Source organism: Mesoplodon densirostris, chromosome 1 (assembly GCF_025265405.1).
Source record: "Mesoplodon densirostris isolate mMesDen1 chromosome 1, mMesDen1 primary haplotype, whole genome shotgun sequence".
Lineage (NCBI taxonomy): Eukaryota > Metazoa > Chordata > Mammalia > Artiodactyla > Ziphiidae > Mesoplodon > Mesoplodon densirostris.
This window is the reverse complement of record NC_082661.1, coordinates 25,005,310-25,025,288: the sequence shown is the minus strand read 5'-3', so window position 1 is coordinate 25,025,288 and position 19,979 is coordinate 25,005,310. Positions and strand designations below refer to the sequence as shown.

The 19,979-nt window shown below is 41.9% G+C and overlaps 1 protein-coding gene across 1 annotated transcript in view; it reads left to right on the top strand.

Moving 5' to 3' along the window:
- The window catches only part of SORCS3 (sortilin related VPS10 domain containing receptor 3), a 626,549-nt gene that overhangs the window by 563,906 nt on the left and 42,664 nt on the right, over positions 1-19,979 (top strand). The window contains exons 15-16 of the mRNA XM_060103648.1: positions 14,712-14,829; positions 15,837-15,970. Coding sequence (XP_059959631.1) covers positions 14,712-14,829; positions 15,837-15,970 — 252 coding nt within the window. The remainder of the gene's footprint in view (positions 1-14,711; positions 14,830-15,836; positions 15,971-19,979) is intronic.

The window sequence follows — 19,979 nt, the reverse complement described above, 5'->3', positions numbered from 1 at the left end:
CACGGGCCCAGCCACTCCACACCATGTGGGATCTTCCCAGACCGGGGCACGAACCCGTGTCCCCTGCATCGGCAGGCGGACTCTCAACCACTGCGCCACCAGGGAAGCCCCTCATTTCTTATTTTAACCATACAGACAAGTCTCACCTCTTTCAGGAAGCCCTCCACAATTCCTCCAGCTCTTACTTATTTTCTTTCATTAAATTCCTATCTTAAGCTTCAGCATTTGGATCACAGATATATTTAGTTTGGCCTTCACTTTTCTTAATGGAGCTAAAATTTGCAGGCAGAAACATCTTGCAGTACTGAGCCCAAATGCCCATAGTCCTACAGGCTGCTGGAGCTGCATGGCAGCTGCCCAGTTTCCACTGCATGTGCCGTTTCTTCCCCCACCTCTCATCTGATGTGCATGACTTCTCCAGCTGCGTCAGCTTACTCATTGTTCATTTAAGTTGCACTCCTGGTTCCTCTAAGATTTTGAATTTGTGATTCACAGTATAGATTCTACATCCATAATTTAATACCTATATTGTTTTCTTACAGTTCTTTTTAAAGTTTTAAAAATACAGTCAAGTACAAAAATCGTATTATGAGCACCCGCGTGCCAACAAACTGGAGTTAATAAATATTAACACGGGGCTTCCCTGGTGGTGCAGTGGTTGAGAGTCCACCTGCCGATGCAGGGGACACGGGTCCGTGCCCCGGTCCGGGAGGATCTCGCATGCTGCGGAGCGGCTGGGCCCGTGAGCCATGGCTGCTGAGCGTGTGCGTCCGGAGCCTGTGCTCCGCAACGGGAGAGGCCACAACAGTGAGAGGCCCGCGTACCACAAAAAAAAAAAAAAAAAAAAAAAAAAATCTTAACACGTCATCGTTTGGGTTTCAGATTTTTAAAATAAATAGCAGGGCATCCCAGGTAGAGTCGGTTTTCTTTGTATTGCCCATTTTCAGAACCTTTCCCCTCACTCCCTACACAGATCAACCACTGATGTGAATTTGATGTATATCCTTCTAGTATGTCTGTCGATACTTTTAATACATACTTAATTATCCATAGAAATATATGTGGTATTGCTTCGTGTGTTTTTAAACGTGTAATTATCTAAATGCTCTCATTCCTCTACATGCTTCTGTCACTCAGTATTATCTGTCTTGGGACAAATCCATCTGATCCAGACACATGATGCTGTGGCATTATGTCGTGACATGAATATGCACAATTTATTTCTCCATACTCCTGTCGATGGACATTTAGCCTGTTTCCAGTTTTGCACTATTACAGACAGTATTGTCCTATCTTTGTATATGCCTCCCAATGCATACACAGAAGTTCTCAGAGCTGCATACCTAAAAATGGAATTGCTGGGTCACGGTGAAATGGCATTGTCACCTTTATTTTTGCACTGTGTTCTAACTGTTTTACCTATTGGTCATTTCTGCAGTTGAGGTCTTTTTTAGTCTGAAAGATTCATGAGGTTGGCAACTGTCTTATTTGTCATCCTCCGCAGCCCTGAACATGGAGGCCTGTGCATAATTGGGGCTCAGCAGATACATCGAGAGTGAATAATACTATTGGCCTGAACTGAAAACTATTTAAAAGAAGGGGCTGAATTTTATCTTTTTCCTGATTCTTTTTATCTCTTGGTTCAGGATTTGACACAAAGTAGGAGACTGAGAAATATAACGACAGAGAAAAACTAGGCGCCTCTCCTTCCCCTGCTCTTTTACATCTCTTTTGACTCCCAGATATTTCCTCCTCTCTCAAATCCCATCTTAAACATCCATCTTCTCCCTCTTGTTTCCACCTCTTAGGTTCTCCTTCATCACCCAACTCCTGGCTCATCTTTCACAGGTTCACAGACCACACTCCCATTGTTGTGTACTTTAAACTTTGAAACCCGTTGAAGGAGCTTATTAAGTTTTGAGAAAAGAGTCAAAGTTGTTTGGACACTGAATGGTTTCTTTCAGTGCATTTAAAAATCAGCTTTCTTTCTTTTGCCTCTTCAGGTCCAATGCCTTTTAGTCTCTTTCTCAATCTTGCCTTCTTCTCTCCTGGTACTTATTTTCAAACCTTTTAATCCCTGCCTCTTTTCACCATCTCACCCAACACCATATCGTGTAACTAACCCAGGCTCTGCATGCAGGATTCCTGGCTGTTGCTTCCCTGCCTATTTCTATGAAGGTCTAGTTCATGTCTCACTTTCACTCAATGCAATTCCCCTGCAGCCGCTGACCTCCTTTACTACTAATCCCTTCTACACCCTAATGGGAAAACAGTCAGGTGGCATGGACGCACACCGAAAGCCAAGGATGTGGCCTGAATTTCTGGAGACCAGCAACTGCTGGCCTCGAAGCCTGGCCTTTCCAGGACACTGCTCTTTCTGCTTTGATATGAAATCGCTCCTCAGCAGCTTCCTCCTTGGATGCAGAGAGGAAGGGCCTATGGTGGCAAAGGAGGCGTAAGGGAGCCTAGGCCTTTCAGAGAGAGCTGAACTCCTTAGGAACACTTAAAGGAGGACTCAGGAATCCACATGTGTCAAGTTGCTATTACAAGAACATTGATCATTTCTTTATTCAACAATATGTATTGAGTGCCCACTACAACTTAGGCACTGTTCTAAGAGCTCCAGGAGCTGGGCTAAGACATAAACAGGATAGCCAAGGTCTCTGCTGATGGGAAGTTGCTATGTTCTGCAGCCTCTTCTGTACCCTACAGAAGAAAGGTCAGTTTTGTATGAGGTTTATTTCAGCTCTAATATTTATGGAATATTTTTCCATATCCAATTGAGTTTTAATGGTGGTGGTAGTGGTGGTGGTGGTGGTGGTGTGTGTGTGTGTGTTTGTGAGAGAGAGAGAGAGACAGGGCAAGAAAGATTTCAGGGTTACCTCTAACTTCCAAAATTTAAACTCTAGCTGTGGATTCTGATTACTGCTTACCTCTTAGTCTGAGAAAGAAGAACATTGTCAGGGAATGGAAGGGAATATCACAAAATATTAAAAGTTTTTACCTCAAGTGGGGTTTTTATTTTCTCAGCTATAGATATTTATAGTTTTTAGGGTTTTTATGAGAATACATTCTTTTTATAATGAGAAAAGGGAAATCATTTATCAAAATTTACTCATGAAATAAAAAGCAGCTTCCAGATAACAAAAGAGTAGAGGCTGCATTTAGGTATGTGTAGATGATTGTGTGGGTCACACTTACTCTACCTTTGAGGTCATGACCTAGAGGAAGGGAGAGTCATAACTACCCACCATCACTCCCCAGTGCTGACTAATGCTCTGAGTAAATTAATACTAAATCATTTCAAATAAGCAGGCTACTAGAATGCAATCAAAGACAAGAATGGAAAAAGACAAGTCCCACTAATAAAATAAAAATTCAGGAAATTGCTAGATAGTGGCTCCTGATGAAGCAGTGCTCTAAATAATCTTTTCAAGGTCATCTGGTTAATTTATGCTGCATTTGTAAGTTATTGTGTATTTTAAAAATTAATGAAAGATTTAATTATAGCAGGGTTGCCTGTGACCTTTTGTGAAATGACTTCATCATAAATCTGCAGGTATTTCAGAACCGTTTTCCAGGTTTCTAATAATTTGTTCTTAAATTAATGACATCCAGCCAGTGAAAGGAGTTGAGGCGGAGTAAAAGGATTGAGTTGGGATTTGCGGTTTCCTAGCAATGGCTAATTCTGAGTCCTGGACGGAGGTGGCAGAGAAGATGGTGTGTGACTCACCAGAATGGTTTAATTAACAGCTGGTTCAATTGTTTACTTAGAAGAATGAGAAATAAATCCAATGTGTCAATAGGGGAAATTGCAAGTAGCTAGTCTGGGTCATTGCAGAGCCTTTGATTTGGGGCACGTTTATTTACATGTCAGTGTGATGGCAACACCTAGACCAATGGGAGACTCCCTCTTCCCTGGTACCCAGAGGGATGCCCCCCTCATTTGTGAACTGAAGGTCTATGCCTGCCCTCCAGCCTGCTGGCCATCCATGAAGTCCAATTTAGATTCCGTCACCCTAGTATCTCTGACCTTCACCCACCTTAGGGGCTTGATGAGAGCAGCTAAGCTGTCTCTGGAGGGGAGCTCATTTCCCTAGAACCCAGAATACATCATTGTCTGTGTCATTCTGATGACTCATTCAGCCCATTAGACTGTGCAGAGGAATGACAGATCTCAGCACATCAAAGAAAATCCTCTCTTAGAAGAACCTAGTAGCACACATTTATAGTTCCAGAGTTGCAGGCTAGAGCTTGGAAAACCCAGAGCTCTCTTTAGACACAGGAGCCTTAAGGAAAAGCCAACAAAATGTGGAAAGTGGGTCTTGTCTGAAGCCTTCCCTGGTTAACCATAGCCCTGGATGTGATCACGTTCTTCCAGCAATTACTCCTGGTACTATTGTCACATGTGGCACACCATGACTCAACCTGCAAGCTGCAAAGGTATCCCTGTGAAAAGCAGTCAGTGTTGGTGAAAAAATTGTGGTTCGGGTGACTTGTGTTCTAGTCCTTTGTGTTCTTGAGCAGACCACTACTTTACTTTGGCTTGATTTCCCCAGCTAGCAGGTGAAGGGGTTGGGCCAAAGGTTTAGCCCTAAGGACCCTTGGTCTTGTGTACTAAGACGTAATAGTTCTGTTTGCTCTTTTCCATGGCCCAGGAACTCCCAACTAGAGGCCAAGCCAATGAAGATTGTCATAGTTCAGGTTCAAGTACCTCATTCTCCACATAGTAAGTGCTTTAGACCTTGAGACAAATTGGGCCATAATTGGAGCTCTCTAGGTAACATCTTCTGTGCCTGTTTCTCTTTTCTTACTTCCTCCATCTGTGCTTTCAGTTTTATATATTTCATGGTGTTTTCTGCCTTTTATGCAAGCAGCCTAAGGGACCCCCCCCCCCGCCTGTGCCCATACTTCCGTGCCAAACTGTGCAGTCAAATGATTGCTAATGAGTCACAAAATGCTTAAGAAGGGATATGAGAGCCTTGTTGAAAGCGGTGCTGAGAACTGCGTTATAACATTAGCAGCAGCCGCCTAAATGGGACTCCTGGCTCCAAGAACTGTTCACTGCGTAAACTTTCACTGTGCTAAGGGTGACACTCAAAACATAGGGAAAAAATGCTACAAAAATTCAGAGGAAAGAGATCATTTTTTTCTTCCTAAGAAGGAAAGGAGTGGAAAAGGAAGAAAGATCACAGAGAACATAATAGAAAAGTTAGCATTTAAATTAAAACCCAAAAGAATAATCCATCAGGAGGATAGAAAAATCTCAAAACCTGTATAGTGCAATGATTATATAATACAAAAACCTACAAAAACTCAAGGAGAAATGGAAGATTTGAAATATTGTAGGGGAATAGTTTAATAAACTTCACATAGAAACCAACAGACCAAGCAGTCCAAAAGTTAGTGTGGTTTTGGATATGAATGATACTATTGCAAGCTTGATTTAAGAGAACTATATGCAACCCTCCACACAACAAATAGAGAATATGTTTTCTAAAAAAACATTTAATATATTTTTTTCAATTGACTAAATACTGGGCTACATACAAAGGCTGCACTAATTCCAAAGAGCTGATCCATTGAGATTATATTCTCTCTGTTCAATCAAAATTTTTAAATGTATGAAAAATAAATTAAAAAACCCCCACCTCATCTGCTTAGTTTTGGTTTTTAAAAGAGAAAATGGTCACTACAAAATACTTAGATTTGAAAAGATTTCCTTCTCCTTTCCCCCCTTCCAAGAATTACTGCATACTATTTGACTTAAGACTTGCAGAATGGGTAGGAGTTGGACAAGATCAGATGTTGGGCAAGATCAGATCCCCAGCAGAGGAAAAGCAGGCGCTAGGAAATCATGCTTCTTTTAGTGGAACAAAAGGGAATTCTGTCTGAGCACAAGTAACACTGTGAAGTAGCAGGAGATAATGCTGCAAAGGTAGATAGGGAGGCTCTTGTATCAAATTCAAAGTTCTTAGTGTGATATTTGTGACTAAGTCTTATAAGAGGTTAGGAACAAGAGTAGGTACCTTGGGAGTTCTCTGCATAGAAATTAAAGTTGAAGAGATGAATGTCATAGAAGGACATTAGGGGACCTCTTGAGCCACATATGAAGAACCCATGTCAAGTGTAGGGACAGATAAGAAGAAGGCTTAAGTTACCAACAGAGGTGTGAAGAGGAGGAGTGGGGGGAGAAGTAAGGAAGACGGGAAGGATATGGTGTTACTGAAACAAAGGGTTAGAGAAACTGAGCAAGGCCTCTGCTCCGTGGGAGAAGATTACCATCTGCTCACACAGGAAGTCTAGAAGAGAGATCACTTGGACTTTGAATACCTCAGGAGCACTTCTAAGAGGAGATGGCATTTAAGTCGGGGCTTGGGTAGGTTTTAGGACAGGAGAGACTGAAGGAGGATGTTTCTAATGAAGAACATGGCAAAAATAAGGTGTGAAATCAGGAGTATGTGTGTGTGTGTGTGTGTGTGTGTGTGTGTATGCTAGGGACTCTGCTAAATGTTCCACAGCTATTATCATCAGCCCGTGTGTGTGTGCACACAAACACAAATATCTATGTAGAGTAGGCATTTGTAAAAAGGGAAATAGACCAGTTTGGCAAGAACAGATAGGGGAGAAGGAAGAAAAGTTTGGAAAGGGATATGATGGAATGCTAGTTCTAGGAACACGGTCCCTATTCTATAACCATAATTTCTGAGTGTGGATGTAGTGTCATTGGAATAATGCTTTAAGACAACTGTCTGGAAATGGGTGGAGGATAGGTTCCTTGAAGATGGATGTAGGGTGTAAATGAGTGAGGGGGCAAGAGGTACTGAGAGCCTGGAATACAGTCTTCAGCAGGAGGAAGAGCAGCCAGTAAGAGCTTTGGCCTCACACGAATGTCAACTTGAAGCCTAGCTCAATCTTGACTTTGAACACGGACCTAGGGCCTCAGTTTCCTCATCTGAAAAGGCTATACCTAAGATTCTCAGGCCTTGTGTGGAGGATTCGGGATAATAATCGCCGGGGAACATTCAGCAGAGTCTCTGGCACCTGATAAGCATGCTATCAATGGTGACCGTCAGTGGTGGCCATTATTAGTATCAGGGCATAGGAGTGGCATACATACAAGTGGAGTTGGTGAATGTGAGAGATTTTGTAGAAGTGTAAGAAAAGGATTGAGAGTCGGGCTAGAGGTTAAGAGAGAAGACATACTGAGGGCGGAGTCTCTGCTAATGCAGAGGTTTCTAGCCTGATGTCTGAGAATTCAGCTGAGGCAGTAACAGAAGGAGGGAAGTCAGGAAGAAATTGGCAGAGTCAGCTTTGGCCTTGTTCTCTTTCTTAAGGCAGTTCTCTTGTCTTCAGGCAGACAGAGATGGGAGAGGTGGGGGTTACAGGAGCTCAAGGTGCTGGTGCTGGAGTGACTGAGGAGGATAAGGGAAGGGGGAGGGCCTGGGGCAGCTCGATGACAACACGGTATTATCCTAGTGGAGTGCCACCAGCTGTTCCCTCAAAGGTCCATCTGCAGTGACATCCTGCTAATCTAAGTCCCCACGCACTATTGGTTATATCTTTTGCATACGTCCCGTGGCTTCCTAGTGATGAATTCTTGTTCTTTTCCTCTCGGAAAGATTGTGGTCAACCACTGTCTCCTTGAAACTTCTTTCAGCTTTTATAACTGTATATAAAAGTTGGTGTATTTGGAGATCAAACAAAGAACCAGGTTACTATGCAGGGGAGAATCAGGTAACCCAGAGTTGCTCTCCTGTAAAGACGAAAACATCCTTACATAGCCTGCTCCTCTAATTACATTTAGTGTGGCATTGTTTCCACCTAAATTATAGCAATTATATATGAAGATCTCCTTTGAAATCATTTAATTAATGAGTAGCTATCCCTCTGTGTGGATGGAATTCTAATGAAGTCTTTTATTTTTGTAAACCACCTCCCTCCCTCAAATTAATCACTTCCCTACCCACAAGGTTTACTCAGGTCTGGATGGCGGATTAGAGAAGGAGTGTTATTTAGGGTCCCAGCAAATCACAGTTGTTTGTGGAAATCCTAGCACAGACCGTGATAACAAGGGGTAGAGAAACTGCTGCTATTTTTCCTGAGATTGTTTTAGTCCTCCTAAACCTCAAAGGACACACAACTCAACCATGTTCTTTGGCCCAGAAATAAGGGTCGATAAAGCTATTACCCCAATTTTGGAAGAAGTGGATGGTTTTGATAGATTAATTCTACCCATTAATCAACCCAGAACTATTTATTGAGCATCTGTTATATGAAAGAAGTGCCAGTGGAGACAAAGATGAATGACTCTAATTGATAAATCCTTTGTGTATGGGGTCACCAGGAGACAGATAGCTTGTCTACCTGGAGGTAGACATAGGGATTGAAAGAACATAAACTCTTGGAAATCGTCTTTTAGGAGCCATGTTCCACCTAGACTGTTTTTGCATCCCATCCTTTCAGTATATGTGTCACTGCTCAAAAATTATCTTCTGTGAGGAAGCTGAAAGCTTGAGAGATGAAGTGATTTTCTCAAGGTCACCTAGCTAATTTAGTGGCAGACGAGGACTAGGAAAAGACAAGTCTTCTATTTCCTTGCCTACTACTTTTGCCACCATGCCCAGACCACCTGTATGTTCAAAGTTAAACCACCACACAAGAGGACACTTTGTGACCAGAGTCACATTAGCAGTGCAGGCAGATAGCAACAGAGGAGTTTAATAGAAAGAGAGAGATGGTCTCAGGTTTGTAAAGCCCAAGAAGAAAGTAAATCTTGAGTGGAGCCAAAAACTCTCATGAAAAAAAATTCCAGGTGACAAGGTAAAAAGAAAAAGAAAAACAGAAGTAATAAATTTTAATAGATTTTTCCTGAAAATCCATATTGTGAAAAATAGCTCTGAGAATTCATTTATTTTGTTCTGTGGTGGGGAGTAACTTTTTCAGGGGAACTAAAGGGTAAGCTACCTGTTTCCAGACAGTCATATGTATTTATATATGAGGTGTCTACTTTCTGAAAGGCTCTACAGAAGATGTCACACACACACACACAAAAGACAAAGCCTGTGCATTTTAGTTTAGTATTTACCTTGCAAAAGGAATTTTGAGCCAACCCTATCGAAATCTCTTGATGAGCAGGGCCTTGGGTATGAGTCTGTGGGGGTCCCAGCAATGAGAATGATGGCAATGGTAATGAATATTTATTGTCAATTGGGAGTTTTCAAGATTTTCACATACATTGTCTTGGGGTTTTGATTATGTTGATAAAAATATGCTTTGAGTTAAGAAGGGGGACTGGGGATACATTTCTGAAGAAGGAGGTCAAAATAGTTTATCTTGGTAATTGCAAGGAAGTGGGACTGTGGATGACAGTGAATTTGAACACGCTAGAAATTAGCTTTTTTGCCAAAGACTTGAAAATAAAGCCACCCTCTCAAATTGCCTTGTTCCATTGGTACCCAATAATCAGCCATTCTTTGTCGAGCAACTATTGTTGAAAAGCTTTATGTGGTCCAAAGAAGTATAAGAACATTCCCAGCCTTACAAAGCTTTCTAATTGGTTGCTACAAATTTGACCAAAAATACAAGAAAATTAAATTCTGGATAAGTGGTCTAGAGCAGTGTTTCTTAACAAGTGGTCCTGGAGACAACAACATCAGCATCACCTGGGGAGTTATTAGATATGCAATAATCAGGCACCCAACACTACTAATTAGAAAGTCTGGGTGTGGGACAGTCTATATTTAACAAGCTCTCTAGTTGATTCTGATGCAGACAGTGGAGATCCTCTAGTCTAGAGATAACGGGACCATTTGAGTTTCTGAGGAACGAGAGCTCAGTATTATTGGAACAGTCACAGAAGACTTTCTAAAAGAAGTAGTACCTGTTTTGGGAATTAGTAGTACCTAGTTTTGGGAATTACATTATCCTTTTGGAAATGTTCCACATCTTTGGCTCCTCCACCCTAGCCATCTCTTGAGTTTTTGTATTCAATTCATTTATGAATCACTTTGTTTCCCAAAAAGTTACCACAAGTGGGATGAATATGCTTCCCCTGCTTTACTGGTGATAAGCTTAAAGGAACATTTCCAGGAGATGAGAGGCTTTTATCTGGGAAGTTGATTTCTTGTATTATTATTTAGAAACAGTCTAGGTTTTCACTTTCTCCAATCCAGGACCAGGTGGATCTAGTCAGCGTTTATCACCTCAGAGTGATGGACGTGGTTTCTAATCCCTCTGACTTCTCTGCAGGGTTCTCACTTCTACAGATCCTGTTGTGAATTTTAACATCTGTTTAAGGGTAGGTATGAAAAGGGATGAGAAATGCTTGAAATTAAATTAGTCCTTATTTTATCTCTGACTTAGTTTGCTGTGTTTCTGTCATTTCTTCATCTTCCATGAGCTCCAATCAGAAGAGCAGTGAATGAATCCAGTATTGAACAGAATTAGGGAAGCCAGATCTTTGCAAAAGAGAGACCCTGCATCAGAGTCACTTATGCCCCATAGGAGGGGGCCCACCATGAACTGATAGTGGATGGAGAGACGGGAGTACATCAATGTCTGAAAGTTACTAAGAGGTTTTACCCTACTAATTTTAGTTGGGATCCAGTGAGAAAATGAACAGAGCTCATAATCCTAACATTAAATGTTTAAAAATTTGCATCTGGCACAGGAAAATGACCCTGCAGGAGAGCATACTAGCCAACCCCTGAGTGGAAATATCAGTGTATCAATTTACAGTTTGGGGAAGGACCTGGAAAACATGGTGTAAGGATATTTGGGTTAGAAGCCAAAGAAATACTGGTGAAAGGAATGCACCTGCGGGAACTGTAGAAGAGAAGAATCTAAGTTAGTCCACAAGTTCTGAATGAGCCTCTATTTTATGTTCAGTTCTGAAATGAGCCCTCAGATCAGAAACAGATATCCCTAAAAGCTGGGAAGGCCAACAACATGGACATCCTTAGAGGCTCAGGGTCAGTTAGGCCACACGTACTTGGATGATGCCAGCATCCTCCTCAACATCAGCCCTGGGAAATGGTTAAGCCTGAGCTTGAAGTTCTCTGCTTACTAACTCCTGAGCCATTCCTATCCTGTGTGGGCAACTTTGACTATTAGAAAGATTTCTCACTTTGTAAACTTTTACACTTTTATTTTTTGTTATTTTTTAATACTCAGGAGATCTCCCTAGAGTGCCCATTTATTGGGCTTCCCTCCACTGCCCCTTCCTAAGTCATCCCCAGGTTAACCAGCCATAGTTTTTTTTGGGGTTTTTTTTTTGTTTTTTTTGGTGGTACACGGGCCTCTCACTGTTGTGGCCTCTGCTGTCGTGGAGCACAGGCTCGGGACGCGCAGGCTCAGCAGCCATGGCTCACAGGCCCAGCTGCTCCGCGGCATTTGGGATCTTCCCGGACCGGGGCACGAACCCATTTCCCCTGCATCTGCAGGCAGACTCTCAACCACTGTGCCATCAGGGAAGCCCAGCCATAGTTTTCATACCACTCCTTGGATTGGTAGATGAAAAGTGGTCTCAAATCATATCACCATTTGTATTATTTCTTGTGCCTCCTGTAACAAATTACCACAAACTGGGTGGCTGAAAAAACGGAAATTTATTCTCTCATAGTTCTAGAGGCCAGAGTCCAAGGTCAAGGTGGCAGCAGGACCGTGCTCCCTCTAGTGCCCTAAAGGAGAATTGGTTCCATGCTTGTTCCATCTTCTGATGGCTCCAGGTGTTCCTTGGCTTGTATCTGCATAACTCGTCTTTGCCTCTGTCTTCACATAGCCTTCTCCTCTCTGTATGTCTCTCTTCTTTGTATCTCTTATAAGGATACTTTTCATTGGACTTAGGGCCAGGATGATTTTATCTTCAGATCCTTAAGTCACAACTGCAAAGACCTTTTTCCAAATAAGGTCACATTCACAGGTTACAGGGAATAGAACATGGTCATGTCTCTTTGGAGAGCCACTGTTTCATCCAGTACATCATCTGAATCCCTCTCTTTTCCAGTGGTCCTTAAACTTTGGGAACAGTGAACCCTTTTGAAAATCTGATAAAAAGATATGTAACGTCTCCATAGATAAATACACACAGGCCAGTAAATGCATATTTTATTTCAAATTTCAGGAGATTCAAACTCCACTACCACCACCAAAGCCCCAACATGTACTACTCACGTATATCCTTCTTGAGTGGTGACATCCAACACTAAGTACAATTCTCCTTTGTTATGTAGTTAATGTAAAACAGACCAGGATATTTCCTCTTTTGTTCTACAGAATATACAAAATTCTGCATTCATTAATGCATTCTAAGATTACCTTAAGTATTTCTGGTCTTTCTGAAGTGTTTACTTATATTAATTGTGTTGTATACAAAAATTCTTAAGCTGCATCATCATCATTATCATCATCATTATTATTATGTATCCTGAGCTGCACCAAGCCCCATTTCTTTTATCCAATACTTATGTAGTTGCCAGGGAGGGACCTGATATTTTTCCCTGTTATGTCATATATTATTAAATCCAGTCTATCTCTTCAGTCTGTCAAGACCTTTTTGGGTCCTGATTCTGCCATCAAGAATATTGACTGTTTCTTCCAGCTTTGTGTCATCAGAAAATGCAATTTCCAATGATGACCATTATTTTCATGTCATTAAGTCATTAATAAAAATGATGAACGAGAAAGAGCAGACAGCAGAACCTTGCAGCTGACTACTCACCCCCTCCCTCCTGGTTGATTTTAATGCCTTAATTAGGTACTGTTCAGCCACATAATTTTACTAGCACCTGGCTCATGTTTTTTCATCTTTTCTTCAAGACTGCTACAGCAGACCATCAGATGCCTTGTTGATATCTGGGTAAATCATGTGCCTCATATTTCCTTCTTCTGTATGCCTAGTAATCCTTCATAGAAAGGAATGGGATTCATCTGACATGATGTATTTTGTGATCTATAAAATAACTGTAAACTGTTTGGAATAGGTAGAGTGTTTTGTTTTTTGTTTAGCATCACTAATATCTTGCTACTCAGAGTACTCCAATCAGGGAAGACTTTCTAGAGGAGGTGGCATTCGAATGTGGGAGGATTTGGATAGGCTGGAGAGAGAGGGAAGAAGACATTTATCAAGGTTTCTCCCACTGTTTGTTTTTTCTTGATGAGCTTTTAACCTTATTCTCCTCTCTTAAAACAAATAGAAACTTTTTATGAGATAACTGTTTTGTTAAAGATTAAAAGTTGACTGACTCATGACCTTTCCGTGAACTGAATCAGAACTAAATGGTAGATATACCTTAGTGTAGACCTGGCATGGATGTATTGGATTTGGAGACCAATGAATATGGCAAGAATGCAATAGAACGGAGAGAACGTCAGGGCAGGTATCCCACGCAGTACTGGCCACACAGTCCAGGGTATTCTAGCCTCTTGGTTGTTCCTACTACTCAGGGCTGAGGTAAGATTCATGCAGAGATCATACGATTTTACTAAAGGAGAGACCCACAGTCACTCCCTCAAAGTCTGTTTAATCTTTTTTTTTTCAGTCAAAGCTCTAAAAAGCTTTATTTAACGAGTAAATCATAGGACATTAAAAATCATTTCCTAAGGTGTATTTTAAGTTGTGTGATCTACAAAACAATTCTTTCTCCATTTCACAATTTTAATTAGCTCCACCCCGCCCCCCAAAGCATCCTCATCTTTCAGATAGCAGAAGGAAATGTCCCTTGAGGAGAGTTAGTCTCTTAAGTGTCACTATGAGGATATTTGAACTTGGGAGGAGGAGAATTCAGGGCTGTGAGCATGATTAATTCTTGCTGGAATGGAAGCCATCCGATTCCTTGAGAGACTTCAGTGGGTTTTGGTTCCTGGCATGACTGGTCCCCCCTTTACATCACTCTGATAGATGCCTTGCATTGTAATTACAAGACATGCCACCTGAGTGGAGTATGGATGATCAGTCTTTTTTTCTATTTTTCTAGAAATGATTGATCATTCATGTTTATAGGGCTATCAACTGCTGGACTTTGAAAAGGTCAGTATTGATTATCTAAGTTGCACAGAAAGTGTGCTTCTTTGCTATACATAAATATGAGTTCCTTTTATGAGATGACTGCTTTTTCAGGACAGGGGGAAAGAGGGTGGTATTCACATGAATTAAGCAATGAGAATTTCAACTAAAACACACTTAGATTCAGTCAGAATATTGGAATTGGCAAGGTCATACTTTAGATTAGCTAATCCACACCCACCCCTCCCAACATACACATGCACAATTTACAGATGAGAAAACTGAGTCCCTGCCTGTGGACATCAGTAGCTATAACAGTAGTGCTTGCTTTGAGAAGAAGACTATATGTGAAAATACGAGGAGCAGGTCTACCTTTGGAGAGGATTGTAGATGATTGGGGAAGATTTTTCCTTCACCACACCTTTCTATATTTGAAATGCTTCCTGTAAAGCACATATATTACTTTTGCAAGAAAAAAAAAAGTTGGTTTTACACCCACAGTGAATACTGTGTCAATTGGCTGTAGTTGTGTGGTCAGTGGACTTCCCCTCAATAGCCTTCACAGACCTGGCTTTAGAAGAATCATTAAAGTCTAGGCTGCAATTCAGCCCTCTCTCCCTCCAGTCTTTGTGCACTAAACTAGATGCTATGACTGACTATGGGGCTTTATCTGCTTGCCTTTTTCATTTGTCCCCTAAACACTTAGAGTTTTTGGCCACTTCAGCCTCCACTCGGAATGGCAGTTGGTGAAGGTGGACTACAAATCTATCTTCAGCCGGCGCTGCAGCAAAGAGGATTATCAGACCTGGCACCTGCTCAATCAGGTACAGTGCAGGGTAGGGGGTCCTGTCTCCTAGGAAGAGGGGCCACTGCAAGCCCTGTTTGGTCTTATTGGGCCTTCCTATTTGGAGAAGGAAAGTAGTGGGCCATCTGGGGATAATGATGGGTTTCGGGGGAAGGATTGGAACCCACACACCCAGGTCTAGCAGGGGCAGGTGAGATTTTGGGACCATTTTGCACCCTGGAATCCTGATCTACTCGTTGAAATCACTGAGCAGCTGGGGAAGTAGTGATAATGGTAACCTGGGATTTTAGTACTACCCATGGGGAAATAAGCCCAGAAAACTAGGAGACCTCACCAATGATGTGACCATCTTACCTTTTACTGGGAAGCATGAGAGCATTTCTCAGACCAGCCTGAAGTCAGGACCCAGGAGCATTGTGGACAGGACCACAGAGAAGGGGTGAAAGGTGGAGGTGAGGGGCTCTAGCAAGGCAGATATTTAGTACTATGCAACATAGGCAGACTCCTTTTTTCTTCAGAACTATTGGGTCCTTATAATTTGTACCAACAAATTATTATCCTTCTCTTTGTGCCCTTGACTAGGAATAAGGACTGGGACACAGTGGTTTATCATAGAGAGGGAACTTATTGGGTCCACTTCAATTTTACTCTGAAGATGATGTGAAAATTATGCCAGAAGTGGATTCTTTTCCACTGGAATTTCTGCTGACGCCATTCGGGCAATTGCCGGGTGGTCTGTGAGGATGACCTGGAGTGTTTGCATTCTCTATGGAGGTGGAGAAGAAACAAGATGAAGTAGCCATGACTGGCTAGGTTGGGTGGAGGGACAGTGATAGGCCAGCCTCCCATAGTGTTCCTCTTGTTGGGTAGTAAAAGATCAGCCTTTTAATCTTGGAAACTCCTGAATGGTTCCTGGGAGGGAGAGTTCTACATAGAGTGACAAAAAGAGAATGAAGAGGCTAACGCTGGTTTATTTCACCATCTTTGTGTTTTTCTGCTTCTCTCACTATGGACTTTCTTCCTAAGGGGGAGCCTTGCGTCATGGGAGAAAGGAAAATATTCAAGAAACGCAAGCCAGGAGCTCAGTGTGCCCTGGGCCAAGACTCCTCAGGGACGGTGGTCTCCGAACCCTGTGTCTGTGCCGACTGGGACTTTGAATGGTGAGTCCCTGGGCATCTCATTGCCAATTCCAGCTAGACATTTACTGGTTGGGGGGATGAGGGTGAAGGTGAAGCTGGGGAGGAAGGCGTGACTAAGAGATAGGTGTGTCTGCTGGCCTATGGGCCTGGCTGCCCCAGTTCCTGGCCAGATGGGATGTCTGCATCCCTGGAAGGAGGACAGGAGGAGGCGATTTCACAGGGAAGATCACTGTTCTATCAGAGCAGCATGTCCAAGTGGACTTCCTCCCATCTTCAGTTAGCATCTGTCCTGGAAAGTCCCAGAGAGGTGGGGCTGGGCACAGAGAGCTCAGAGAGCTGCCACCTTGGACAGTTACCTCCAGAAACGTTAGCTAGAATTGTGCTCTTCCAAATGAGCTCTCTTAACATCAATTCTTTTTTTCTCCCTCTAATGACAACCACAAAGAATTACTTTGACTCTCACCTATTAGCTAATGACTCACAAATTTCCAAATATTTACCTCCATCTCTGGCCTGTCTCTCCTCTTGGATGGGGACATTTGTGTCCATCTATTTACTCAGCATCCATCTTCCCTTGAATTGCTAATAGGGATTTCAAACTTTGTGTGGCCAAGCAGTATTCTTCCTGAACACCCACTAGTGGAAGCAGTTTTTCAACTTTTCTTAAGCCACCACCCACCATCCCAGACCAGTTTTTCCAAATTCAATAAAACACACTGATATTCACTCAGTTGCTTGAGTCAAAATCCCAGGAGAGCTTGACTTTCCCCTTTACCCTCAGGTCCAGGCCATCCACAAGTCCTTGAAAGTCTCTATTTCCAAAATACATTCTAACTCAAAGCACCGCTACCCATGGCCACTGCAATCTGGATCACTCCAACGGTTTACTAACTCACTCTCTGCTTCCACTCTGGTCACCCTGAAATCTATCCAAAATTATATTTTAAACACCCAAGTCGGATCTTATCACTCCTATACTTGAAGCACTCCAATGGCTTCCCCTCTTCCTTAAAATCTAATCTAATCTTCTGTCTTTGCTCCACTGTAGATGATTGACCCATTGCCATTGTTCCTTAACTTCTTACTGTTCTCCCCTCATTCACCATTTTTCAGCCATACTACTATCTCCTACACTTTGATTAACCCAGACTCATTCCTAGCAAAGGAAACAGCAAGTACAAGGATTTCTTCCACATCTCAGCATGGCTGGCAACTTTGGATCACTCATGTCTCAGCAAAAATAGCAGCTCCTCAGAAATGCCTTCTGAGACCATCTACTCTCACCTACACCCTGGCACTCTCTGGCACATCACCCTGTTTAATTGTCATCTTAGTATTACTCACAAATAGAGAGATTGTGTTTTTTGATTTCTTTATTATTGCCCATCTTTCCCCAGTAGAATGGAAGTGTGTGAGTGCAGGAATTTTAGACATTCTTTATGGTTGCATCCTCCATGCCTAGCCCAAAGTAAGCATTAAACTGTCATACGATGTTTCTGAATGTTGTTTCTTTTAGGAGAGTCAAAAACCTTCCCAAACCTGGGAATGGGTGATCCCATTGGTGATCGCAGAGTCATCCCAGGCTGATTCCAGTTGGATGAATTCTTCCTCTGTGTCACAGTCAAAAACTGAAGCTCCTTTGAGATATTTTCATCACCCATTCCAGGTTAAAAGACAAAGCTAAGGGCTCAGGTGTCAGCCTATAGACATGAAAAGGGCAGGACAATGACAGAGCTGCATTAGGGCTTATCTGGTGTCTAATAACAGAAATAAGTCCAAATGGGTACAGAACAGCTGCCCTGCCCAGAAGCCTCACCCCCGCCATCCTCATTTCATCCAGCCTGTTTCTTGATTTGTTCTGTAAACCGTCTTCCACCTCCCACTTTCTACTAGGGCTGTAACTGGTAACAGCAAGCCTGCTAGTTTACCATGACTGCCCCCCTGCCTGCTCTTCATCCCTGAACTCAGGCCTTGAAAAGCTTGACTTCAGCAAGAATCATCCACATGGGATGTGCTAAATGGAATTTAATTTAAATGACAGGGTCCTATCTGTAGCCTTTTTGACCCTTTGGAAATAAAGGATATTTTCACAATTGGGAAGAATAATTTTTAATTATTAACCACAATCCAGAAAAATAGTCATAGCAGTGATACAGGAGGCCACTCAGAATTATGGTACATGACATATTGATGTCAACCTGAATATTGCAGAATCTGAATATCAGGCTTCCTTGTGTCCTTCTGCAGACTGACTCCATAGAGGTGCATTGTCTTTGCATATGTCATGCTACATTTTCTCCTGTGTCTCTCTGAACTGTACTAGACCCTCACCCATTGTTGGGAAGGAAGCCTTACAATTGAAACAGAATAGGAATTGTAACATAAATATTTTTTTCTTCAGCAATTACATTAACATTTACTAGTCTGGAAAAAAAACCCAGCTCTGATATTCAATTTTTGACCTTGGGAAATTTACTTAATCTCTATGACTTCACCTCCTAGGCTATTAAATACAAATATATAACATGTATCTCATTGGGTCCTAGGGAGGAATAAATGAATTCACATACATCATTAATGTGAATAAGGAATTTATCCTAATGGTATACACAGCTTTTGATGCTGCGGTTGTTGTTAATCTTGAACCCCAAGGTTAGGTGGTCCCCATGGTATTGTTAGCAAGTAAATCAGAGCTTATACATCCAAATAAGCACTGTCTTCAAAGCTGAACCTTTGGGTGTTATCCATTTATTTCAATGGTGATGGCTTTGCTTAAACTATTTCTGAACCTGTCTTTGGAAAACTGCTGTCAGAATGCATCTATAAGTAAAGAAGTGGAGGGAGAAGCCCTTGCAAAGTATTCTGTGGTTCTCACACTTGCATTGGTAGAGGTACCCCCTGGACCCAACACCCTGTAATGTCAGTATCATTACTATGACATTTTAGTGAGAAGAAAATTAGCATCTGGAATGTAAGTTACTTGACCGAAATCACATTAGCAGTGACAGAAAGAGGTGAGGATCAAATGTAAGTCTAGCTAAATTCCACATTCTCTTCTTCTCTATATCATGCCATTTCTCAAGAAATCAAACAAATCTTTGTTATTTTAGGTACACTTTATTTCTCAGAAGAAATAGGGTCCCCAAGTTTGCTTATTCTAAAATTAAATGATCTCATCCTCAAATGATCTAAGTTAACTGCTGGTGATGAGGTTTAAAATAGAATGTTCCATTAACTCTAAACCAATGCCAAATAAAGTAGTTTTGGCCATTGGTACTAGAATTGTCATAGGTGTATGGTGTTCAAGAAGACTCTGTACAATTTTGAGGGGAGATATATAAGTCATGGTGTGTCTGGCTCTCTGTAGCCAGTCATACCTCATATTAAAAAGAAGATAGAACCACTTGAGTCTGAGTTAGGACTAACAAACACACAGGACTTGAAGCTGGGTTGGTAGTCATAATCTGAGAACAAAAGCAAAAAAAATCATGTGACCTAAAAGTATTTTTGCACGACTTTTGAGTATGGCAGAGAGAGTTTGATTCTGAAATTTCTGGGATCTTTTGTTGTTGTTATGGTGGTTTTCATGGACAATGGGACTGAGTGTTTAAAATTTTTTTCTTTGTTTTATTTTTATTTTATTTTATTTTATTTTTTTTGTTTTTATTTTTTTTTTTGCGGTACGCGGGCCTCTCACTGTTGTGGCCTCTCCCATTGCGGAGCACAGGCTCCGGACGCGCAGGCTCAGCGGCCATGGCTCACGGGCCCAGCCGCTCCGCGGCATGTGGGATCTTCCCGGGCCGGGGCACGAACCCGTGTCCCCTGCATCGGCAGGCGGATTCTCAACCACTGTGCCACCAGGGAAGCCCCTGTTTTACTTTTTAAGTCAACTTCAATAAGCATAGGTATCAGTTAAAAATAGTTTTTCCCTCAAATATAGTTTGTCTGTTTGTCTTTAATACTCATGCTGCAAAATCCGTGTATGGCAACAGTTTCATAGCCCTGTCTCCTTCTCAATGTTCCTTCCTAC